The 26,865-nt window shown below is 34.8% G+C and overlaps 1 protein-coding gene across 2 annotated transcripts in view; it reads left to right on the top strand.

Moving 5' to 3' along the window:
• Positions 1-26,865, top strand: part of LOC126818819 (laminin subunit alpha-1) — a 295,094-nt gene that overhangs the window by 215,546 nt on the left and 52,683 nt on the right. The window contains exons 39-48 of one of the 2 annotated variants that reach the window (XM_050546415.2): positions 1,685-1,823; positions 2,222-2,321; positions 9,991-10,107; positions 12,197-12,376; positions 12,571-12,725; positions 12,953-13,108; positions 13,372-13,523; positions 15,160-15,313; positions 17,262-17,386; positions 24,508-24,664. In XM_050546415.2, coding sequence (XP_050402372.1) covers positions 1,685-1,823; positions 2,222-2,321; positions 9,991-10,107; positions 12,197-12,376; positions 12,571-12,725; positions 12,953-13,108; positions 13,372-13,523; positions 15,160-15,313; positions 17,262-17,386; positions 24,508-24,664 — 1,435 coding nt within the window. Of the gene's footprint in view, positions 1-1,684; positions 1,824-2,221; positions 2,322-2,669; positions 2,688-9,990; positions 10,108-12,196; positions 12,377-12,570; positions 12,726-12,952; positions 13,109-13,371; positions 13,524-15,159; positions 15,314-17,261; positions 17,387-24,507; positions 24,665-26,865 lie in introns of those variants that run through there. The other variant, XM_056100691.1, reaches the window with a different exon arrangement.

Genomic DNA, 26,865 nt, shown 5'->3' on the forward strand with positions numbered 1-26,865 from the left:
CTTGTGGATGCTCTGGAGGCTCAAGTTAATATCCGATTGAGTTTTAATTTATACACAGTGTTTGAGGTCATGAGACGAAGATTCCTATTGATTTTCAACGATTTCCGATAATTACTGCCAAAGTTATGGCCCTTAAGCTATCATCCGATTGACTTCAGATTGATACACAGAGTTTAAGATCTTGAGACGAACAAGTATATTGATTTTCAATGAATTTTTATGACTTGAACAGTTAAATCTATGATATTAAAAGCTTTGCATACAAAACGTTAGCATGGGGCAGAAATTTATAAAAACCAAACAAATTCTAATAGTTTTCTGATAATTACTTCGTGAGTTGTTGCTCTTAATCAGATTTTAGTGTATTATAAATGTGTCATTACCGAAAAAAGTAAAAATATGCGACAACCCTTGTTGACTGCCCGGACGATTTAGTTACTGTGGGCGCATGTTTCGTTGCCTGGCAACCTATCTTATTATAGGCTATATCATAATCGTACGTAATTTTTATTTTAAAGTAATTTCAATTATGGTTGTCAAGTGACAATTGTGCCGTTTGTCTTTCATCGACGAATGAATAAAAACTTTTTGCAAGTTATGTGACTAGTTACGTGATAGACAAAAAACTACAAATTGTGTTATGAAGAAATGCCATGGTGCCGTATCAGTTTATTTTGGCTACTGCATTTTCTGATACTGGCAATAGTAGACAAATGCTAATATTTTAGATCATCGACTTATGAAACGCAAACATTTCATCGAATAAACGAAGACAGTAATTTATTCTGGAATGTTACTGACATGAACTTCAAGCTGGTACGTGAATTAAATATGGAAAATTTTCAAAATGTATACCTGTCGTTATTTTTTTGGTAATATCATACATTAAAATATGACATTCTCCATAACAAATTATCAAGAATTATTTTTGTTGAAATCTAGTTATATTAAAGGGAATGTAAGCTTATAATATTAACCCATTTCCTACTGGACCTCATTTGACCCAATTCTGGCCGGTTTGTTTCAAAATGGATTAAGAACCCTGTCCGATTGACTTTAAATTTAACAGTGGTTTTTGTCATGAGATGCAGAAGCCCATTGATTTTCAATGGTTTCCGATAATTACTGCCAGAGTTATGACTCTTGATCGCTTTGAAATATCTTGTGGACACTCTAGAGTCTAAAGTCAATTTATACACACTGTTTAAGGTCATGAGAGGAAGAATCCTATTGATTTTCCACTATTTTGGATAATTACTGTCAGAGTCATAGCCCTTGACCCCTTTGAAAAATCTTGTAGAAGCTCTTTAGGCTAAAGTTAATATCTGATACACAGTGTTTAAGGTCATGAGACATAGAATCCTATTTATTTTCAACGATTTCTGATAATTACTGCCAGAGTTAAGACCCTTGATCACTTTGAAAAAACTTGTGGACTCTCTATAAAGGCTAAGGCTCCATTTCATTCATTCATTCTCTCTAGAGGCTAAAGTTAATTTAAATTGTTTAAGGTCATGAGACAAACAATCGAATAAATTCTAATGTTGTGCAATATGTACATGTTCAGAGTTGAATACAAGTTTTGATGATGTTCCTTGCAAGAAATAATGTCTTACATTGAACTTACTGTATTTCTATTTCTAAATTTATAAAGTATTTCATAAGACTAATATATCTTTTATAGATTGTTTTCTAAAACAAGAGCTGATGCAAAACTACCACTGAAAGCTGCTAAAGTGTACAGTAATATCGTAGATGCCATCAACCAGGCCAAAAATGCTTCAAGAATAGCCTTACAGACGGCAAGAAGTACAGTTGATATAGTAAGTTGTTGTAATGATATCACACACAATATTAATACACTTAAATAAATTTTGATGCTGTAGTATTTTTTCCTCCCGTTTTCTCATTAGCACATTAAAGGCTACAACAATAATCCATTTAGGGGGACTATTGAAATGAGTTCGGCCCTCCATACGCCTGACTGCCACACTTTTTGGGACATAATAACTCTGCTTCAATTTAAGTGAGAAATGAAATGGGGCTTAACATCCTACTTTCTGCACCAACCAGGCTAATAAAGAGAAGCATATGCCATGGAGTGTGCTATGAGGGAAATTTTGTCCAGACAGTGGTGCTATAGAATACACTCATTTCAAATTCCAACTGTCAAGGGTTCTGTTTGTGTTAACCTGTGCATTTATTTGATATTGTATTTTAGAGTAATGTAACTGGTCTGCGGAATGATGTAACAAAATCTATAGAAAAAAGTAAAAGACTGCAAGAAAAAGCGACAATGACAAAAGAAAAGGGAATACAAGGTACTTTATGTATAGGATATTAACTTGGGCTTTGCCCGCATGTTCTCTATCATATCAATCCGAGGGAAAGTAGGTTTATATCCGACATATACAACGCCATTTCACCCTTAAATTGAATGGGCTCTTCTATTAAAAAGTAACAATGATTGGATAATTGCTCGATAGTTTCCGCCAAAAAGCGAAAATTACCGAAGTAATCACGTGAATGTCATGCATGTTTTTGTTTATATGTCGCCATTTTGGAGTAATTGAATTGAAAGCAAAAACAAAATGGATAGTAATACGGAGTCAGACAAGTAATCAATCCTTTTTAGCCTTCAAGACTGCCAGAAAAAGCGACAATGAAAAAAGAACAGGGAATACAAGGTACTTTATGTATAGGATATTAACCTACCTGAGGTTGATAATATCAATCCGAGGGAGAGTAGGTTTATATCCGACATATACAACGCCATTTCGCGGTTGATATGAAATATATGAAATATCAACCTGTCATGACGTCATCAGCGGTTGATATGAACCAAATATATCAACCTATGATGACGTCATGACAGGTTGTTATGAGATATAACTGCTATGGACATCAAAGAAAAAACTACCACCGGTTGTATATTCATATACAACTTGGTTCAATCAAGATATTTTAGTGCATGAAAATTAGGAATTAGTCAAATTATTAAAATTATTGTCATATTTCAGATATTCATAATTCACACATAGCTTGGAATTCCCAGATATCAATCTGCCAAGTCTATTAGTGCTACATATTTCAAGAACTTTAGAAAACATTTTAAATTTTGAAATTAGAGCATTTTATACGCCCACATTTTTATCCGATATATCACCGTTACACCCTAAGGATGGTTGAGTTAAAATTTCGTAAAAATCGGACCGAAACTGACAGACAAAATGGCCGCCCGTCGTTCGCAGATGGTGTCAAAATATTATGTATCAGGGTTGGGGACCCTCGGGAGGTCACAGTTTTCATCTGATTTTGATAAAACTTGAATTGCATGTTTATAACCCACAGATCTCGGTTCCTTTCGATATTCGAGCATATCAGACCATAACTTCCTGAATTATAGCCCCTGATTGTACGAAAAATTGCATTTTTAGCTTGTGGACCCTATAGAGGTCATAATTTTTATCCGATTTAAAAAAACATCTTATTATATCACCGTTACACCCTAAGGATGACTGAGATTGAATTTCGTGAAAATCGGTCCAAAACTGACAGATAAAATGGCCGCCGTTCGTTCTCAAATAGCGTAAAAATATGGTATATCAAGGTTGTGGACCCTATAGAGGTCACAATTTTTATCCCATTTTGTTGAAACTCGAAATGTAAGTTTATAACCCAAAGATCTCAGTTCCTTTTGATATTTGCGCATATCGGACCGTAACTTCCTGAATTATGGCCCCTGAGTGTACGAAAAATCACGATTTTAGCTTGTGGACCCTATAGAGGTCATAATTTTTATCCGATTTTAAAAAACGTATTATTATATCACCGTTAGACCCTAAGGATGACTGAGATTGAATTTCGAGAAAATCGGTCCAAAACTGACAGACAAAATGGTCGCCCTTCGTTCTCAAATAGCGTAAAAATATGGTATATCAAGGTTGTGGACCCTATAGAGGTCACAATTTTTATCCGATTTTGTTGAAACTTGAAATGTAACTTTTTAACCCAAAGATCTTGGGTCCTTTCGATATTTGCGCATATCGGACTGTAACTTCCTGAATTATGGCCCCTTATTGTATGAAAAATTGAGTTTTTAGCTTGTGGACCCTATATAGGTCATAATTTTTATCCGATTTAAAATTTAAAAAAACATATTATTATATCACCGTTACACCCTAAGGATGACTGAGATTGAATTTCGTGAAAATCGGTCCAAAACTGACAGATAAAATGGCCAACATTTTGTCTCAAATAGCGTAAAAATATGGTATATCAAGGTTGTGGACCCTATAGAGGTCACAATTTTTATCCGATTTTGTTGAAACTTGAAATGTAAGTTTATAACCCAAAGATCTCGATTCCTTTTGATATTTGCGCATATCGAATTGTAAATTCCTGAATTATGGCCCTTGATCATAGGAAAAATCACTTTCTTTTTAGCTTGTTCCATATCCATCTCTCGAAAATGTGTACCATAACAATTTTTAATTGTCAAAAGAATAATTTATTTCTGTGTTCTTTGTATTATTTCGAACATCTACATCATCAGCGGTTGATATGAACCGAATATATCGACCTGAGATGACGTCATTGGCGGTTGATATGAAATATCAATCTGTCATGACGTCATCAGCGGTTGATATGAACCGACTATATCAACCTATGATGACGTCATGACAGGTTGTTATGAGATATAACTGCTATGGACATCAAAGAAAAAACTACCACCGGTTGTATATTCATATATAACTTGGTTCAATCAAGATATTTTAGTGCAAGAAAATTAGGAATTAGTCAAATTATTAAAATTATTGTCATATTTCAGATATTCATAATTCACACATAGCTTGGAATTCCCAGATATTAGTGCCAAGTCTATTAGTGCTACATATTTTAAGAACTAAAGAAAACATTTTAATTTTTGAAATTAGAGCATTTTTATACGCCAACATTTTCATGTGGACGTATATTGTCGTCGCCCCTGTCCGTCCGTCCGTCCACAATTGTTTGTGAACAGTCTACAGGTCACAATTTTTATCCGATTTGGTTTAAACTTGAAATGTATGCTTATAACCCAAAGATCTTGGTTCCTTTCAATATTTGCGCATATCGGAACGTAATTTCCTGAATTATGGCCCCTGATTGTACGAAAAATCGCGTTTTTAGCTTGTGGACCCTATAGAGGTCATAATTTTTATCCTATTAAAAAAAACGTATTATTATATCACCGTTAAACCCTAAGGACGGCTGAGTTCGAATTTCGTGAAAATCGACCTAAAACTGACCGACAAAATGGCCGCCGTTCGTTCTCAAATAGCGTAAAAATATGGTATATCAAGGTTGTGGACCCAATAGAGGTCACAATTTTTGTCCGATTTTGTTGAAACTTGAAATGTAAGTTTATAATCCAAAGATCTCGGTTCCATTCGATATTCGCGCCCATTGGACCGTAAATTCCTGAATAATGGTCCCTGATTGTACGAAAAATCAAGTTTTTCGCTTGTGGACCCTATAGAGGTGATAATTTTTATCCGATTTAAAATTTAAAAAAACGTATTATTATATCACCCTAAGGACGGCTGAGTTCAAATTTCGTGAAAATCGGCCCAAAACTGACAGACAAAATGGCCGCCCCTCGTTCTCAAATAGCGTAAAGGGACAAAACATAGCCGTCAACTTGGACATGTTGTAAATAAAAATAAATGTATATTTGTTATGTTTTTGTTATTGTTCCTAATTGATATGTTTGAAACCCTCATAATTTGGATTGAGCCAAACTCCTGAAAAATAGTACCTATTGGATAAGGCTTCAGATTTCTAACAAAAATTTGGTGTATGTTTTAATTATCTGGATAAAATTGTTCTATAATGATTAAATGCTGAATTAGGACAACGCCACAATCTCTAGGGACTGTAAAAATAAACAATATCTTTAATTCAGTTTTCTAATATTTTTTTCCTATTTTCCATCCGAGACGACAACGTAACGCTCGATATTTTGTATTGTGTCTAAGCGTTGATGTTTTACAATAAGTCCACTCACATTTGGTAGAATTTGGCATAAACCAAAGTTGGCATAAAGTGTGTCTTACACCGATCTGTTCTGTATTTAGGACTCATTTCCACGTTATTTTTGCTGTAACAAAATGTCGAACGTCACGTAAAATTCATTTCATCCGCAAACACATAATGTTGACTTTGGACAAAATGCATTCCAAAACTTTTCGTAACTACTAAGAGGGAACCTTTTTTTTGCGAAAACGGAAGCGAATACAACTTGCCATTGAGGGAGAATAAAGAGAACAAAACCTGACTTTGGTAAATCTATCAATTCCTCATGTTTTCAAATTCCGTCACTTTCTAAACATAGTAACGATCGATGTTCGCAGATAGCGCATCTGTTCAGAATGTAAACATCCGGATTCCTGGTTCCTTTCAAATCGAAGCTCAGGGATGGTGTCTGCTATTCTGCTATTTCGCTCTATATCACGTTTACACATCTAATCTACATGGAATTTGTTGCCATTTCAATCATTAGAATTTGTGATAACGTTATTTTCCATCCGTCACATTTTTGATAACGTTATTTTCCATCCATTACATTTTTGATAACGTTATTTTCCATCCATTTATTGATAACGTTACTACATTTCCATCCAATATAACAAACAAAAACCAGCTTTTATTTTGATTAAAGCTTGGCAACAGATTATTTTGTTATTTATTTGTTTAATACATAATTCACAGATTGAATAAAAATTATTCTAAATAATTAAATCAAGAAATTAAATGCTGTAGAGATATAACAGTTGTTATTTTCCATCCGAGTTATGCCAATTGATAATTCATCTATAATTTTTAAAGTAATGGGAATAAACAGTCCATTCAAAGTTATTATAAGGTGGAAATAACATACTATTAACTTAACCCGTTAAATGCGTAGGGCTTATATATCGTCTTTGACAAGTGCCACTCACCGTGTGTAGGGCGTAATATAACGCCTTAGACAGGGGATGGATCTAGGAATTTTGAAAAGGGATGGCGCTGCAAAATGAAGGCATTGACCGCGGAGACGGGGCACGCCGCTGTGGGGGGGGGGGGGCCCCAAGAAAAATATCCGTCATTTCCTTGCATCTGTAGCCATTCCAAGAGCTATTTCCCAGACTGGTGTGTTTGAGTCAATGGTTCGAGTCATTTGGGATCCCTACAACGGGTTGGGAACGGACATATTTGAGTCTGAGAAAAGGCACTTTCAGCAGTAAAAAAGGGCACTGTCGAAAATTAGGGGGTGCGCGTGCCCCTCGCGCCCCCCATTGAATCCGCCTCTGTTAGAGGTATTTTCCCCAACCCATTCTTCGAACATACGATCGCAGCATGTGTAGGACGTTATATTACGTCTGGTCGAAGAAATCTAATTGAAGGGAGACAACTCTATTTAGCGTTAGTTTTAATATGGTTTCAGACTACTATCATTTGTATTCAGGAATAAAAAGGTCCAAAACGACGTTTTTCGTCAAATTAATTACACAATAGGGGGTAGTTAACGTTTTAAAAACTACAACTTAACGGGTTAAAAAAAGGTCGAACAGTCATTTCTAAACCTCAAATGGTCATTATTTATCATGCAATATCTGTGGTTCTTTTTTGCTATCTCTGGGTACCGTTACCGAAACACTCATATGAAGGAGCAAACCCGCTAAGCTATCCCAATCAGCGCTCACGCTGTCGATCGCCATTTCCGCCAATTGCGATAAAAATAGATTTTTGGTGATAAAGTATTGAGTGTGGCGAAATTTTTGGCGATAACTTTTTCCTGTATGGCGATTCTTTTTTGACCGTGGCGATAAGTTTTTCTTGCCACAAAGCTTTGATTTCCACTCTGTGCATACACACGGTCGTTACAGTCTATTGCACTTGGCTGAGTCAGTTATCAATCAATTGGGTACCAATAATAGAGATAACTTTTGTCTATTAATCAATCTTGGATTAGTGTTGATTACTATTTACAGTAAGAGTAAATAAACTAATTAAGGGACAAAAGATTTATTTATTTGTCTTCAATTACGAATCGGTGACTTTTTTGACGGTTTCTATATATTCAAAATGGCAGACACTGTGAATAATACTCGTTCGATTTGTTTGGGATTATTGGATTATGACGTCTGTTTTATCTTTTTCTTACTCCTGTTGCCCGTATTGTTAATAGGGGGGTTGGATGGCTGAATGGTTAGCGTGCGCGCGCTGTATCATAAAGTCTGTCATTGAGTCGACTGGCGTGGTTTCGAATCCCCGGTTGTACGTGACAAGGAGTAGGGTCGCCTGTCCAACCTCGTGGGTTTTCTCCGGGTCCTCCGGTTTCCTCCCACTGCTAAAGACCCCTACGCACAAGGGAATTATTGAAATAAAATTAAACCATATGTTAGTCCCGAAATGACCTGGTTTGTGTCAAGTGGACGTTAAACCCCATTTCTCTCTCTCTCTCTCCGTATCGTTAATAAATGAAACCAGGTTTGTTGTTCCAGTGTATATATTCTTTGGGTTGTCGAAAGTCAGTTATCATCAAATCACATGCCATGAGTCATAGCGAAAAATTGAACAGTCTTCGTCAAGGTCCGATAGAAGAATGTCAGATTTTATTTAGTATGTCACCACCAAAATGCTCCAAGTCTACAGATGATACTGACATCAACTTTCGTCCATCTAATAATATTACATCCTTGAATGTTGAAGCAATATCAGCTTCTACAATAGGTCTGCATTTTAGTTTACCTCAATAGTTCACGACATAGAAAAATTTCGAAAAACATAAAATCTTAAAAGTGGTTAACCCAGATGTTGAAATTGCTTTCAAAAAATAGGCTTCTGCAAAGGAGAGAGGCATTTTGTAAATTATAATATCATATGTATATTGTATATATTACTGAAAAAATATAATAGATACTTTTTTTGTCTTATTTTTTTGGCGGAAAAAATATATGGCTAATAAATTAAAATGAGAAATTGGCGGGAAAAAAATGAAACCCAGAGTGAGCACTGATCCCAATATATGAATTTTAAATTCATAAAATGGTCCCTTGGTATGAATCAAAATAGATATATGACCTACTATAAGATTTATTTTAATCTTCCTGTTGGGAGTAATATGTCCCTTCACTGTGCAAATAGCCATATCAAGGTTGTGGACCCTATAGAGGTCACAATTTTTATCTGATTTTGTTGAAACTTGAAATGTAAGTTTATAACCCAAAGATCTTGGTTCTTTTCGATATATTTGCGCATATCGAATTGTAATTTCCTGAATTATGGACCTTGATTGTAGGAAAATCACTTTCTTTTTAGCTTGTTCTCTATCCATCTCCCGAAAATGTGGGCCTATCCTGCCTGGCAGCCTCTGGTATCTCAAATAAAATGGTTGCCATTATAATACCACCTTATAGAAAACTCAACTAGTATTTTGTATTAGTCCTGACATATATTGTTGAACCCATAACCTATAACATTTTTTTGTGCACTATGATTATATATTTTTCCTTCCTACCCTAATAGAAGAAATATCTTAAGGTTTTCTAAAAAAAAAAAAATAATTAGTCTTTTAAGTGCGCTATTACTGGTACATGAATGGGCGTCCTCGCTAGAGATAAAGGGACATAATTTATAGGCGAGGCGGTCCCACGTGACCTCATTGTTTACCTTATAGCACAGTTTTCCTGTACATTCATTACGAACTCATGTGTTGACAAACGTTAGTTTTTGTTGTTAATATGGAATTTAATACCGATACGGTTCTCTTACCATCGATAAGGTCACGTGGAACCAAGTTTTTACTAGCGACAACTGGTGGGAATTCCTTCAGCGAGGAAACCCATTGAAGATGACACCTTTTACTCAATGTTTGCATTGAAATGAATGGATGTTAATTTGATAGAAATATGTAAAAAGATGTAATGTATTCTTTTGTACCATCAATAATCTACTATTTTCTAGGTCTAAATGGTAGAATGGTTTTAGTTCAAGATGATATAAATGATATAATGATGAAGAATCAGGCCAATAGAGATGTGCTTAGAATGGTTAATAGAGATTTAGATAATTTACCTAAAGGTATTCATTTCATAATTAAATTTTGTTGTATAATTCATAAAAAGACAGTAATTCCATGTTTTATAAAATAATGATAAACATATGAAAAAACAATATAGTTATTTCTTTCTACATTTTAACCTGTTTTTATACACCCACATTTTCATGTGGACGTATATTGTCGTCGTCCCTGTCTGTCCACTATTGTTTGTGGACATTCTACAGGTCACAATTTTTATACGCCAACATTTTCATGTAGAAGTATATTGCCGTCGCCCCTGTCCGTCCGTCCACAATTGTTTGTGGACACTCTACAGGTCACAATTCTTGTCCGATTTTGAGAAAACTTGAAATATAGGTTTATCTCCAAAGATCTTGGTTGTTTTCGATATTGGCATGTATCGGACCGAAACTTCATGGATTATGGCCCCTGATTGTACGAAAAATTACGTTTTTAGCTTGTGAACCATATAGAGATCTCAATTTTTATCCGATTTTGTTGGAACTAGAAATGTAAGTTTATAACATAAAGATCTCGGTTCCTTTTGATATTCGCGCATATCGGATCGTAACTTCCTGAATTATGGTCCCTGATTGTACGAAAAATTGCATTTTTAGCTTGTGAACCCTATAGAGGTCATAATTTTTATCCGATTTAAAAAAACGTTTTAGGATATCACCGTTACATCTTAAGGATGGTTGAGTTCAAATTTCGTGAAAATTGACCCAAAACTGACAGACAAAATGTCCGCCCCTCATACACAAATAGTGTAAAAATATGGTATATCAAGGTTGTGGATCCTCTAGAGGTCATAATTTTGATCCAATTTTGATGAAACTTGAAACACATGTTTATAGCACAAAGATATTGTTTCCTATCAATATTCGCACAATTTTGATCCAATTTTGATAAAACTGGAAATACATATTTATAACCCAAAGATCTTGGCTCCTATCAATATTCACACATATCGGATCATAACTTCCTGAATTGTGTCCCCTGATTGTACGAAAAATTACGTTTTTAGCTTGTGGTCTCTCTAGAGGTCACAATTATTATCTGATAATGTTGGTTGAGTTCGAATTTTGTGAAAATTGGACGAAACTGCCAGACAAAATGGCCGCCCCTCTACGCAAATAGTGTAAACGTAAACATCTGGTATATCAAGGTTGTGGACCCTTTAGAGGTCACAGTTTTGATCCGATTTTGATGAAACTTGAAATGCATATTTACAACCCAAAGATCTTGGTTGCTTTCGATATTGGCGTGTATCGGATCGTAACTAACTGAATTATGGCCCCTGATTGTACGAAAAATCGTTATTGTAGCTTGTGGTCACTATAGAGGTCACAATTATTATGATTTACAAAAACGTTCAAATATATTGACGTGAAAATCGGACCAAAACTTTCAGACAAAATGGCCGCCCCTCGTACGCAAATAGTGTAAACATGTGACATATCAAGGTTGTGGACCCTCTAGAGGTCACAGTTTTGATCCGATTTTGATGAAACTTGAAATACATGTTTATAACCACAGATCTGCGCATATTGGATCGTAATTTCCTGAATTTTCCCCCTTGATTGTACAAAATTTAGAGGTCACAACTTTTATCCGATTTAAATTAAAACGTGTGAATATATCACCGTTACACACTAAGATCTTGGTTCCTTTTGATAATCGCGCATATCCAAATGTAACTTCATGGATTATGGCCCCTGATTTTAGCTTGCGGATTCTCTAGAGGTCACAATTTTTTTTCCGATTTTAAAATCCGTTTAAATATATCACCAATTACACCATAACGAAGGTTGAATTTGAATTTCGGGAAAATTGAAATGAAAATTGTGTAAAAGTATGTACTACAAATGTTGTGGACCATCTAGAGGTCACAATTTTTATCCGATTATTGGTGAAAGTTGAAATATGTGTTCATAACCCAAAGATCTCGTTTCCTTTTGATGTTCACACATATTGGACTATATTTTCCTGGATTATGGCCCCTGATTTGTACGAAAAATCACATTATTTTTTAGCTCATTCTCAGTCCATCTCTTGCAAAATTTGGGCGTATCTTGCATAGCAACCGCTTGTTTTTATAATTGATAGATCTACATAATAAAATAGATGAAATATCTCGACGTGCTATGGATGTTAATAGACAGGTTAATAATACATCTGGGAGGATTCAAAGTACAATTAATAAAATCAGTAAGGAATTAGAACCAGAATTAAAGAAACTACGTGATGTTGATATGAAGGCTTTAATAAGTCATATACAGCTATCAAGTAAGTTCATTTATGATTAGTATTTGAAGAGCTGTTTTTAAAAAAGGTGGTGTAAACTTCATTTGACCTTCTATTTTATAATGTTAATAATATTATTCTTACTTTGTGTATAGGAGAGTTGATCATATCCTTTTCATATTGCTTTTATTTTCCTGGTCCAAAATCTTAAATAATGTTATTTCTTTTTGTCACAGCTCACAATGCTTCAGACAATGTGAATAACTTGAAGAACCTTACAGAAATTGTTATTGATAGTTCGAAACAAGCCAAGCGTCTCAATGCTGATGTATCTGGTAAAATATTGCGATTGAGAGAAAAAATTCGTTTAGCTAGAGAAATAGCAAATGATGTAAGATTTTATTATAGAAGTTTTTAAATAGATTAAATGGATTTGTTGATTTTCTAAGAACGCATAAAAAGAAGTTCCTGAAATGTAGAAATAGGTTGTGTTCAGTTATTAGTGCATGTATATATCATACAGACGGATTTGTGTGTTACTTGAAGAACTTTCTGATTTTTTTAAGGTTATTATGCAGCATTATGTTAATTTTACGGAAGTAATTTGTTTAATTTTAGATGAAGTTATCATTATCTGGCAATGGTGAATGTTTTAGATCATTCCGATCTGTGAGTCAGCCCAGTACAGCTAATTCTATAGATTTTGCATTTAAAGTTAACAAAACTGTGAAAGACGAAGACATGTTGTTAGTTTTATTGCAGAAATCCCACAAGGTGAACAACTTAAAAGACACTTAAATATTTTGTGCTTAAGCAAGTGAGGTTTTAGTTAATAGTAATACTAATACTAGTGCAAGACCTTGGCAATAGCTGTCACATTTTATAAATGAAATAATTGGCAGAGGCATGGCATTGACGACCCACTTTAGTTATATCTCTGTATCTTGAATATCCAACCAGCAATTCCGTTCAGTTACAGCCAAACAAATGACATTAAATATTCCATACCTTAAAAACACTCAATCTATATCTTACAGGAATATATGTCTTTAGAATTACGCAATAAATTTGTTCATTTCCGCTGGAATGTTGGTAGCGGTGAAGGATTAGTTATACATGATCAAGAAGTTACAATGGCGTCTGATGAAGCTGTAGAACAAGATAGATGGTATCGTGTTACTGCTAAAAGGTAAATAGAAAATATGTTACTATCTATACAGGTGTTGCTTTCAGAGCATTAATCAATATCATGATATGTTGCAGGCCTTCATGTGAATAAAGTCCTGCAGAGTCAAAATAAACTCTCCAGAAATTGGAAAAAGGGTAAATCGCTCTCCTGAATCCCTTGAGGAGAACTTTTTTAGCATTTGTGATAAGAACAGGGGTTTCAATCCATTTTGAAACCAACCGGCCAGAATTGGCTCAAATGATAGTAATTAGAAGCTCCTGTTAACTTTAACATAATCAGACTTAAACAAAAATAATTTTTGGTAATTTGTTATGGAGAATGTTGTATTCTAAATAGGCTAAGTTCAAGTCAGTAATATTCCTGAATAAATTACTGTATTCGTTTATTCCATGGATAAACGGATATAATCTGTCGATGAAATTAAGATTTTTCTACTACGGCCAGATCAGAAAATGCAGTAGCAAAATAAGCTGATACAACACAGTGTTTAAGGCCATGAGACGAAGAAGCCTATTGATTTTCAGCGATTTCCGATAATTACTGCCAGAGTTATGGCCCTTGATCACTTCAAAAAATCTTGTGGACACTCTAGAGGCCAAAGTTAATATCCGATTGACTTTAAATTTATATACAGTGTTTAAGGTCATGAGACGAAGAAGCCTATTGATTTTCAGCAATTTACGATAATTACTGCCAGAGTTATGGCCCTTGATCACTTTGAAAAATCTTGTGGACGCCCTAGCGTCTAAAGTTAATATCCGATTGACTTTAAATTTATACACAGTGTTTACGGTCATGAGACGAAGAAGTCTATTCATTTTCAGTGATTTTCGATAATTACTGCCAGAGTTATGGCCCTTCAAAAAACCTTCTGGATGCTCTAAAGGCTAAAGTTAATCTCATTGACTTTAAATTTATACACAGTGTTTGAGGTCACGAGGCGAAGAATCCTATTGATTTTCAAAGATTTCTGATAATTACTGCCAAAGTTATGGTCCTTGATCACTTTGAAAAAATATTGTGGACGCTCTAGAGGCCAAAGTTAATATCCAATTGACTTCAGATTGATACACAGAGTTTAAGATCTTGAGGCGAACAAGTATATTGATTTTCAATGAATTTTTATGACTTGGAACAGCTAAATCCATGATACAGTATTAAAAGTTTTGTATACAAAACGTTAGCATGGGGCAGAACTTTATAAAAACCAAACAAATTCTAATGGTTTTCTGAGTTGTTGCTCTTAATCAGATTTTAGTGTATTATAAATGTTTCATTACCGAAAAAAGTAAAAATATGCGACAACTCTTGTTGACTGCCCGAACGAATTAGCTGCTGTGGGCGTATGTTTCGTTGCCTGGCAACCTATCTTTTAATATAATTGTTTGAAATAGTCTACTTATACTTTATACTATAAATGTGTATTACATTTTGACTGTAAGTTTTAGTACAATATCATGATGCCTAACCTGTTATGCATTTTTGTGCTCTCCTGTCCCATCTGGCAATACCTGGATATACGGTACCATCATTTAACTTCAAAACGGCGATATTTAAATTCAATATCATGTATTGGTGATATGTTATCTGTCCTTGTATTGCTCAGTATTCTGTAGTAATTAGAATTATATTGTAGGATTGGTAGAATTGGTTTGTTGAAAGTCAAGTCCATGGCCAGATTGGCTCCAGAAACAAAAGAAAGAAATGCATCTTCATCGATTGGCTCCTCTTTACTTAAATTTGATTCTTCAACTGCAGTATATTTAGCAGGTTACCCAAATAAATATAATGTAGGTTATTATTTATTGTAATCTAGAGAAGCCTAGTCACAGCATTTCACTGAATTTTCTGTATCGCAGGTTCATCTATAGAATTGACCAATCACAGGGCTAGAAATTCGGCATTTTTTGCGAGAATCTAAGAGGATTCCAAAAAAATGGCATCTGTGCAAATCCTCCGAATCTTAATTAATAATACTGTCTAAAAAACAAGATTGTGTTTATTGTGTTAATCTAAAACATCAAAATACAAGAACAAAGATAAAAATAGAACAATCATATGGATTTTTTGGTAAACACTTAATTAGTGTCAAAAGTAATATCCAGAAAATGCCTTAGTCAAAATAAGTTGATATAGCACCATGGCATTTCTTCATAGCACAATTTTTATACGCCCCATATAGGTTTATCCCCAAAAGATCTCGGCTGCTTTCGATATTGGCATGTATCGGATCGAAACTTCATGGATTATGGCCCCTGATTGTACGAAAAATCACATTTTTAGCTTTTGGACCCTATAGAGGTCATAATTTTTATCCGATTTAAAAAAACGTATTATTATATCACCGTTACACCCTAAGGACGGCTGAGTTCGAATTTCGTGAAAATCGGCCCAAAACTGACAGACAAAATGGCCGTCCTTTGTTCTCAAATAGCGTAAAAATATAGTATATCAAGGCTGTGGACCCTATAGAGGTCACAATTTTAATCCGATTTTGTTGAAACTTGAAATGTAAGTTTATAACAAAGATCTCAGTTCCTTTCGATATTTGCGCATATCGAATTGGAATTTCCTGAATTATGGTCCTTGATTGTAGGAAAAATCACTTTCTTTTTAGCTTGTTCTCTATCCATCTCTCGAAAATGTGGGCGTATCCTGCCTGGCAGCCGCTGGTTTATTCATTCGTCGATGATAGACAAACGGCACAATGATCACTTGACAACCACAATTGAAATTGCTATAAAATAAAATTTGTACAACTATGATATAGCTTCAATAATATTTTTAAAATTAAGCCTCTGTCAGCATGTGTATCAACGCTATTTAGATCTGGTTTATTGACGTAATTCCAACCGATATGTCACTTGTCATAGGAATTCAGCATTTGAGATTATGTTGGGAAAATACCCACTGTTTCTCTTTCCGTGTATTCGGTGTTCTACCAGGGGATTATATTCAATGAAGATTTAAATTTACCTAACAACTGGTCAGTGAATCCATCAATGTATGATCCAGTTATTATTTTAATGATCTACCTGTACCTGGAATTCACACGGACGGAGCGTAGAAGACGTGCGATTTGCAAACCATGCCGAGATCGTCTTTATTAGCCACGTGGAGTATTTTACTGAACCTTTTATGAATTATCAGCAAGCGTGTTTTGTTTTTTTACCAGATTGTCAAAATCACCATTAAATGTGCTAATTGCTCGGATTAAGAACCATATGAGGTATGACTGTTGTTGTAGCCGACAATCAAGTTGATTGACTTTTTTTTATTAATAAGTAACAATTACCCCGTTGTAATTTAGCCAAAAGTAGATTGATTTATGATACCATAGGCATAGTGATGGATTCATTGTTTTACCAATCGGCTAGATTAAATGTCAGTCGACTAAAGCCGACAAAATACAGCCGATACTGACCGACATTCAATAGTCGGACTCAACAATTCTCCGAGATTTTTTTTTTTTTTTTTTTTTAGAAAAACTTTACGCGAATCCTTGTGCGAATTTCTAGCCCTGAATCACAATCTGTGTTTTACTGCCACATTTCCCCTTTATATCATACAGTCTGTCCTTGGGACAAATGTTTCAATCCCAAGCTTGTACGTGACAAGAAGTGTTGCTTGAGTTTTCAAGTTTGCAAAAGACCTTGTACAGAAGAGAATTATGGAATAAAGATTAACAAATGTTAGTTAAACTTAAAATAAGTAATATATTTGTGAGTATTATTTTAGGTTGCACCAGATATAAGTAGTAATAAGTTAGTTGGTTGTATTGGAGATGTTTATATCGACGATGAGAAAGTTGGTGTCTTTAATTTTAAAAATTCTGAGTCATCTTGTCAAGCCTGTGTTGAAGTGTAAGTCCAATTATTATTTATTGCTAAAGCCCCATCATGCCAAATAAAGACTGCACAATCAATCATGCTTTAGTATGGTAATGATAACGCTGCTATATTTATATGTGAAGTTTTTTTTTTTTAACCATTAAAATCTATACTGATATTTGTGACTGTCGTTTTCTGTCTTTCTGTTAGGGGTTGGCGGCTACACTAGGTCTGCCCTGAGTCTGAAATTTGGGGTATAAGGGTAGCTCGGACCGGGGAGTAACATAGGCCAGGTGGAGTTAGTCTACCACTTCCGGTTTCGGGGTTATGACCCCCGAGCGAAGCCGGGCATTCTTCTAGTATTACATATTTTTGACATATGAGATGTAAATGATGTGGCTTTTATAAATTTTCCAATTCCGAATCAATATGTATCCTACCCATGTAGCAACAATTTTTGCAATAACAATGATTTTTGCAACAAAATTAAATTACTACAAAAATGTTTGATATTGCAAATGTAGAACGTTGCTGGAACCATTTTTGCAATAAAAAGCAATTTTACAATAATTTCTTCTTTTGTCATTTTTATACACCCACATTGAAATGCGGTCGTATATTGTCGTCGCTCCAGTCCGTCCGGACGTCAGTCCGGGTCGGTCCGGCGTCCACAATTGCTTGTTGACGCTCTAGAGGCTAAAGTTAATATCAGTGTTTAAGATCATGAGACGAAGAAACCTATTGATTTTCAGCGATTTCCGATAATTACTGCCAGAGTTATGGCCCTTGATCACTTCAAAAAGTCTTGTGGACGCGCTAAAGGTCAAAGTTAATATCTGATTGACTTTGAATTTATACACAGTGTTTAAGGTCATGAGACGAAGAAGCCTATTGATTTTCAGCGATTTCAGATAATTACTTCCAGAGTTATGGCCCTTGATCACTTAAAAAAATCTTGTGGACGCTCTAGAGGTCAAAGTTAATATCCGATTGACTTTAAATTTATACACAGTGTTTAAGGTCATGAGACAAAGAAGCCTATTGATTTTCAGCGATTTCCGATAATTACTGCCAGAGTTATGGCCCTTGATCACTTTGAAAAATCTTGTGGACGCTCTAGAGGCCAAAGTTAATATCCGATTGACTTTAAATTTATACACAGTGTTTAAGGTCATCAAACAAATAAACCTATTGATTTTCAGCATTTTTGGATAATTACTGCCAGAGTTATGGCCCTTGATTACTTCAAAAAGTCTTGTGGAAAAGCTAGAGGTCAAAGTTAATATCCGATTGACTTTAAATTTATACACAGTGTTTAAGGTCATGAGACGAAGAAGCCTATTGATTTTCAGCGATTTCTGATAATTACTGCTAGAGTTATGGCCCTTGATCACTTTGAAAATTCTTGTGGACGCTCTAGAGGCTAAAGTTAATATCCGATTGACTTTAAATTTATACACAGTGTTAAAGGTCATGAGACAGGTCATGAGACAAAGAAGCCTATTGATTTTCAGCGATTTCCGATAATTACTGCCAGAGTTATGGCCCTTGATCACTTTGAAAAATCTTGTGGACGCTCTAGAGGCCAAAGTTAATATCCGATTGACTTTAAATTTATACACAGTGTTTAAGGTCATCAAACAAATAAACCTATTGATTTTCAGCATTTTTGGATAATTACTGCTAGAGTTATGGCCCTTGATTACTTCAAAAAGTCTTGTGGAAAAGCTAGAGGTCAAAGTTAATATCCGATTGACTTTAAATTTATACACAGTGTTTAAGGTCATGAGACGAAGAAGCCTATTGATTTTCAGCGATTTCTGATAATTACTGCTAGAGTTATGGCCCTTGATCACTTTGAAAATTCTTGTGGACGCTCTAGAGGCTAAAGTTAATATCCGATTGACTTTAAATTTATACACAGTGTTAAAGGTCATGAGACGAAGAAGTCTAATCATTTACTGCCAGAGTTATGGCCCTTGATCACTTAAAAAAATCTTGTAAATGCTCTAAGTTAATATCCGATTGACTTTAAATTGATACACAGACTTTGAGGTCATGAGACGAAGAATCATATTGATTTGCAACGATTTTTATACGCCCACATTTTGTCGTCGGCCCTGTCCGTCCGTCCATCCACAATTTGTTTGTGGACACTCTACAGGTCAAATTCTTATCTGATTTTGACGAAACTTGAAATATAGGTTTATCTCCAAAAGATCTCGGCTGTTTTCGATATTGGCATGTATCGGATCATTGTACGAAAAATCACGTTTTTAGCTTGTGGAACCTATAGAGGTCACAATTTTTATCCGATTTTGTTGAAACTTGAAATTTAAGTTTATAACCCAAAGATCTCGGTTCCTTTCGATATTCGTGCATATCGGAACGTAACTTCCTGAATTATGGCCCCTGATTGTATGAAAATTCACATTTTTAGCTTGTGGACCCTATAGAGGTCATAATTTTTATCCGATGTAAAAAAACGTAGTATTATATCACCGTTACACCCTAAGGACGGGTGAGTTTGAATTTCGTGAAAATCGGCCTAAAACTGACAGACAAAATGGCCGCCCTTCGTTCTCAAATAGTGTAAAAATATGGTATATCAAGGCTGTGGACCCTATAGAGGTCACAATTTTTATCCGATTTTGTAGAAACTTGAAATGTAAGTTTATAACCCAAAGATCTCAGCTCCTTTCGATATTCGCGCATATAGGACCGTAACTTCCTGAATTATGGCACCTGATTTGTACGAAAAATCGCGTTTTTAGCTTGTGGACCCTATAGAGGTCATAATTTTTATCCGATTTAAAAAAATGTATTATTATATCACCATTACACCCTAAGGACGGCTGAGTTCGAATTTCGTGAAAATGGGCCCAAAATTGACAGACAAAATGGCCACCGTTCGTTCTCAAATAGCATAAAAATATGGTATACCAAGGTTGTGGACCCTATAGAGGTCACAATTTTTATCCGATTTTGTTGAAACTTGAAATGTAAGTTTATAACCCAAAGATCTCGGTTCCTTTCTATATTCGTGCATATCGGATTGTATCTTCCTGAATTATGGTCCCTGATTGTACGAAAAATCGCGTTTTTAGCTTATGGACCCTATAGAGGTCATAATTTTTATCCGATTTAAAAAAAACGTATTATTATATTACCGTTACACAATAAGGACGGCTGAGTTCGAATTTCGTGAAAATCGGCCCAAAACTGACAGACAAAATGGCCGCCCTTCATTCTTAAATAGTGTAAAAATATGGTATATCAAGGTTGTGGACCCTATAGCGGTCACAATTTTTATCCGATCAAAACTTCATGGATTATGGCCCTTGATTGTAGGAAAAATCACTTTCTTTTTAGCTTGTTCTCTATCCATCTCTCGAAAATGTGGGCGTATCCTGCCTGGCAGCCGCTGGTTAGATTGCAGATTATCTAGAGGTCACAATTTTTTTCTTATTTTTAAAACCGTTTAAACATAATGAAGGTTGAATTCGTATTTCGTGAAAATCGAAATGAAACTGCCCGACAAAATTGCCACTCTTTGTACGCAAATTGTGTAGAAGTGTGTAATACGAAGGTTGTAGACCCTCTAGAGGTCACAATTTTTATCCGATTTTGATGAAACTTAAAAAATATCTTTATATCCCAAAGATCTCTGTCCCTTTTGATATTTTTCTCATTTCAGGCCATAACTTTCTGGATTATTGCCCCTGATTGTACAAAAAATCTTGTTTGTTTTTAGTTTGTTCTCTATTCATCTCTTGCAAAATGTGGGCGTAACTTGCCTGGCAGCCGCTGGTCAATAATTACTGCCAAAGTTATGGCCCTTGATCACTTTGAAAATTCTTGTGGACGCTCTAAAGGCTAAAGTTAATATCTGATTGACTTGAAATTTATACACAGTGATTAAGGTCATGAGACGAAGAAGCCTATTGATTTTCAGCGATTTCTGATAATTACTACCAGGGTTATGGCCCTTGATCACTTTGAAAAATCATGTGGACGCTGTAGAGGCTAAAGTTAATATCCGATTGACTTGAAATTTATACACAATGTTTGATGTCCTGAGATGAAGAAGCCTGTTGATTTTCAACGTTTTCCTATAATTACTACCAGGGTTATGGCCCTTGATCACTTTGAAAAATCTTCTGGATGTTCCAGAGACCAAAGTTATCATCTGATTGACTTTAGATTGATACACAGAGTTTCTTGAGATGAACAAGTATATTGATTTTCAATAAATTTTGATAACTTGAACAGCTAAATCCATGATATTAAATGTTTTGTATACTAAATGTTAGCATGGGGCAAAACTAAAAACCAACAAATTCTAATGATTGTCTGATAATTACTTAATGAGTTGTTACTCTTAATCAGATTTTAGTGTATCATAGATGTCTAATTACCGACAATAGAAAAAATATGCGGCAATTCTTGTTGACTGCTCGGACGACTTAGCTGCTGTTGGCGTATGTTTCATTATTACGTGTTTCCGACCCTCGGTTGAAACACATATTGTTTCATATAAGTGTTTTATTATTTTATGGGGGGTGGGGGGGATAAGACAAAAAAATAGCCATATCTCGGTTATTTCTCAAAGGATCTTTGTTGGGTTCTCGATTTGTTTTAGAATCAAAGATTTGCCAGAGTTTTCTTCAGCATTTTTTAATTTCGGTTGTACATGACAAGGAGTAGGGTCGCCTGTCCAACCACGTCAGGTTTCTCTAGGTCCTCTGGTTTCCTCCCACTGCTAAAGACCCCTACGCACAAGCAAATTATTGAATAAAATTGAACCGTGCGTTAGTCCCAAAATGACCTAGTTTGTGAAGTGGATGTTAAACCACATCTCTCTCTCTCTCTCTCTCTCTCTCTTAATTTGATGTTCAACATGGCCTATCTCTGTCACTATTTGAGGTACTAAGTTGAAACTTGATAGAAATAAGGAACACATATTAAAGCATTTTGTGACTTCAGGAAACTTCCAGAAATTACCGAGGCTCTTGGATTTTTCCCTAACATGAATAGTTCTCTCCATTTTAAAAATAGACTAAAAATGACATATGGTGGTGATAGCCCCAGATATTGTCTTTCATTTTTAGAGACCTTGTTCGATAACATTTTCAACCGTTTGGCTGCCATATTGGATGTTACAAAAAACCTTCAAATCAATATTCAGCCGCCATTTTTATTCCAATTTTCAAAAATATTTATTTTGTTTTGAACCTCCTTTAAATGGCAACAATTCTTAAGTAGCCAATTTTTGAATTTCGATTTTGGTGATCTAGCCGTTCAGTGACCATTGATCTTTGCATATATGATGTCCCTGACGTCTAATAACAACAAATATTAAAAAGATTGGTCTTGAAGTATATCTTCTGGTTTTATTAGAGTTCAAAATAACATCTTTTCCGCTTTAATAGGTATTGGATGTTACTATACTCAGTAGTTCATGGTGTAACATAATTGTTGACGTGACCTGACGTACCGAAACACGTCAGTAATCAGAGTTTTAGTTGAAATTTTATTGCAAATATGGTTTTTATTGCAAAAATTGCAATATCACCCTTTTTTTGCAATAAAATTTCAATAATGAAAAACTGTTGCCACTTTCATAAAAATGTGCATGGAAATGACGTTGCAGATGATAACATGCATGATGCATAAATCAATAATGATTCTGACAATCATCAGGGTGAAAAAAATAATGATCATGATGATAAAAATGGCAAAAGAAGAAATTATTGCAAAAATTGTTCCTTCAACATTCTACTTTTGCAATATCAACCAATTGTGCAATAAAATTTCAATAATGAAAAACTGTTGTCACTTTCATAAAAATAACTGCTTGAATATGAAAAACTATTAATTGATCAACTGTGACATTGTGATCGTTTTTAAGTACATGTGAGCTTACATGTATTTGAAATGAGTAAACATCGGTATATGACATTTTTGTCATATATTTTTTTGCATGTTTGTCACAATAATGAGGTAGTATTTAATTAGTATTAGGTGGTTTTGGATAGTACTGGATCAGTCATCCTGCCCATAATAATGAGGTAGTATTTAATTAGTATTTGGTGGTTTGGGGTAGTACTGGATCAGTCATCCTGCCCACAATAATGAGGTAGTATTTAATTAGTATTGGGTAAATCGTTCTGCCCATAGATTGTTATCACAATTGTTATTCTTTAACCAAAGAAGAAATTTCGATAATAACACCTATTTAAATAGCCAAAAGGGGCTATTTCATTAATAAATAATTATTATTGTTATTGTGTATTGCCATGTATAATGTTATTCATCATTGTATTGCCATGTATACTATAATGTTATTCATCATTACTATATTGGGCCATTTCATGATCATTTTGTTAAGCCCAACATTCATTCAGTAGGGTCGTTAAAAAAGTATTAACATTAGTGTTATTTTGCTCTTATTTTTTTGAAAAAATTTTCACAAGTTGATTTCCTTTATTTTGTTAATGTAGAATGGTAATGAACTGCGCTTTTCATTTTCTTTGTTTTATTTGTTTCGTTTGAATTTGATTTATCTGTTTAGTTTTTGATTGTTTAATTTTTGTTAATGAAGTTGATTCTTTTAAACTTCGTTTTTATTTTTGAACTCTACTTGGTGTAGGTGTTCATCAGGTAATACCTCGACTGAGTTCAATATAGAGATTAGCCGGTTGATTTGTTGATATAAACCTTTGAATAATAGCGCCTAACAGGCAGCTGTGTTTAATTATGTTCTCCTGATTTTGATTGTTTCTGTGTGTTTGAAGTATATGTTTGTGATATGCGCTTAGAAACACTTCACGTGTAATGAAGCGCTATATAAATCGAACAATAATAATAATAATAATAATAATAAAAATCGGTATGGAAGTGATGTCGCTGATGATAATACATGCTTGATAATGATTCTAACAAGGTGATGATGAAAATGACTAAAGAAGAAATTATTGCAAGAATGGTTTTTATTGCAAAAATGGCTTCTTCGACGTTCTAATTTGGCAATATCAACCATTTTTGCAATAGTTTAATTTTATTGCAAAAATGGTTGTTATTGCAAGAATGGTTGCTACAAACCCATCTTTATTCTCACTATTTGATTATTGATTACTGCTTTTATTTTACAGACCAAGTGAACCAATTAGTTCAAATATATATCATTTTGATGGAACAGGTTACTCATCATTACACAGAGGTCGATACCGTGATGATAAAATATATATTAGTTTTTCATTTAAAACCTACTGGGAAAATGCCATTTTACATTTCTCTGGAGATGAAATGGTGAGTCTGCTTATTATATGGCTTAGTTTTAACTCGTGCATGGGTGTATCATCTTTACATTTGGCCCAGTGTATTATCTTTACATTTGAGCCAGTGTATTATCTTTACCTCTAGCACAGTGTTTGATTGTACCTCTAGCACAGTGTATCATCTTTACCTCTAGCACAGTGTATCATCTTTTCCTCTAACACAGTGTTTTATTGTCCCTTTGCCTATCGAAGAAAGCAGGGGACTATTAAAATGGGTTAGTCCGTCTGTCTGTCCGTTTGTCTGTCAGTCCGTTTGTCCGTCCGTCCGTCCATCCGTCACACTTTTTGGGACACAATAACTCTCTTTCTAATTGAGCTAGAATGTTCAATCTTGGTGTAGGTATTTATTAGGTCAATGCCTTGATGGAATTCGAAGATGAGCATTTTCTGCTTAGGGTTAGCAGAGATAAGCAATGTGATTGGTTGATGCTTTGGGACACGATAACTTTAGTTCTAATTAAGGGAGAGTGATGAAACTTGGTGTATAGTTTCATTACATCAATACTTTGACTAAGTTCGATAATGAGCATTTTCTGCTCAGGGTAAGCAGAGTGATAAGCAATTTGATTGGCCGAGACTTGGAACACAATAACTCTCCTAATTGAGCTAGAATGTTCAAACTTGTTGTAGGCAGTGTCCGAAACAAACATTTTCCAAGCACAGGCCCGCAGGACCTGTGTGACACGTGATCATGTGGGTCCTTCAGGTGACACGCAGGCCCAACCAATAATAATAATATTTATAGTTACCAAGCGAAGTGCAGAACGATCAGAATAAAGGAAGTACATATAAAACCAGTACACCACAGAAGGACTAAGGGTTTAGTAACTTAATTTCATTTCAATTTAATGGAAACAAATCTATTCACGGCTACATAATTTACAGTTTTTCTGATCAAACTAGGTCAACTTCAAACAGTTACACAAAAAAACTTGACGCCTGGCGATAACGTTGAGGAATGGCATAAACTCGCTTATCCCGCCCTAGATTGTTAGCACAATAGCCCAGAATTGAGTCAAATGAGGTCTCGTAGGAAATGGCTTTAAAATTATAAGCGTCCATTACCTTTAATAATAGGTAGGCCTACAGCTACACCGTTCAGAAAATTTTCGTGTCAGTAGTATTCCTGAATAAATTACTGTCTTCGTTTTTTGGATGGATATAAAATGATACAGCACGGTGGTATTTTTCATAACACAATTTGTAGTTTTTGTCTATCATGTAACTTGCAAATATGTTTTTATTCATTCGTCCATGAGAGACACACGGCACAGTGATCACGTGACAGCCATAATTGAAATTACTTTAAAATAAAATTCCGTACGACTATGCCATATAGTTTTCAATAATAATAACGACAATATGTTTAAAATTTAGCCTCTGCCAGCATGTGTATCAAATAAAAAATCATAACGGTAAACGTTACTTAAAACTAAACCTAGCATCGCTGGCTTATTGACCTAGAAATTCCAACTGATGTCACGTGTCATCGGCAGATTTGGCATCGAAGATTTTGTCGGAAAAATATATTATTAATGACTGTTCTGAGGATTATATTCAACTAAGATTTAAATTTCTGTAACAACTGGTCAGCCAAACCATTAAATGCATGATCCAATTATTATTTTATTATCTACCGGCGGCGCGTCGAATTACCCAATAACACCAAATAACACCCAATAACTGCCCAATAACACCCAATAACTCCAAAATAACACCCAATAACACCCTATAACACCCAATTACTCCAAAATAACAACCAATAACTACAAAATGTTGACTTTGGAAACACAAAATAACAATTCAGTTGATTTTAAGAAGCATTGCTGCTTTGTGTCCAAATCGCGGAGTTTCACGCTCACTCGCCTGAAGGGAGATAACTCGTATATGTGATTTTTGTTGACAAGAAATTAATAACACCCAATAACTGCCCAATAACACCCAATAACTGCCTATAACACCAAATTGTTGACTTTGGAAATACAAAATAACAATTTAGTTGAATTTAAAAGCCTCGCAACGTTGAGCCCAAATCAGAGTTTTACGCTCACTCGCCTGAAGGGAGATAACTTGTGTATGTGATTTTTGTTTACAAGAAATTAATGTATGCTTTTGTTGCAATTCGTGTTAATTATACATGGGCGTCAAATATGGAATAACTATTTCAACCCC

Source organism: Patella vulgata, chromosome 4, assembly GCF_932274485.2.
Source record: "Patella vulgata chromosome 4, xgPatVulg1.2, whole genome shotgun sequence".
Taxonomy (NCBI): Eukaryota; Metazoa; Mollusca; class Gastropoda; family Patellidae; genus Patella; species Patella vulgata.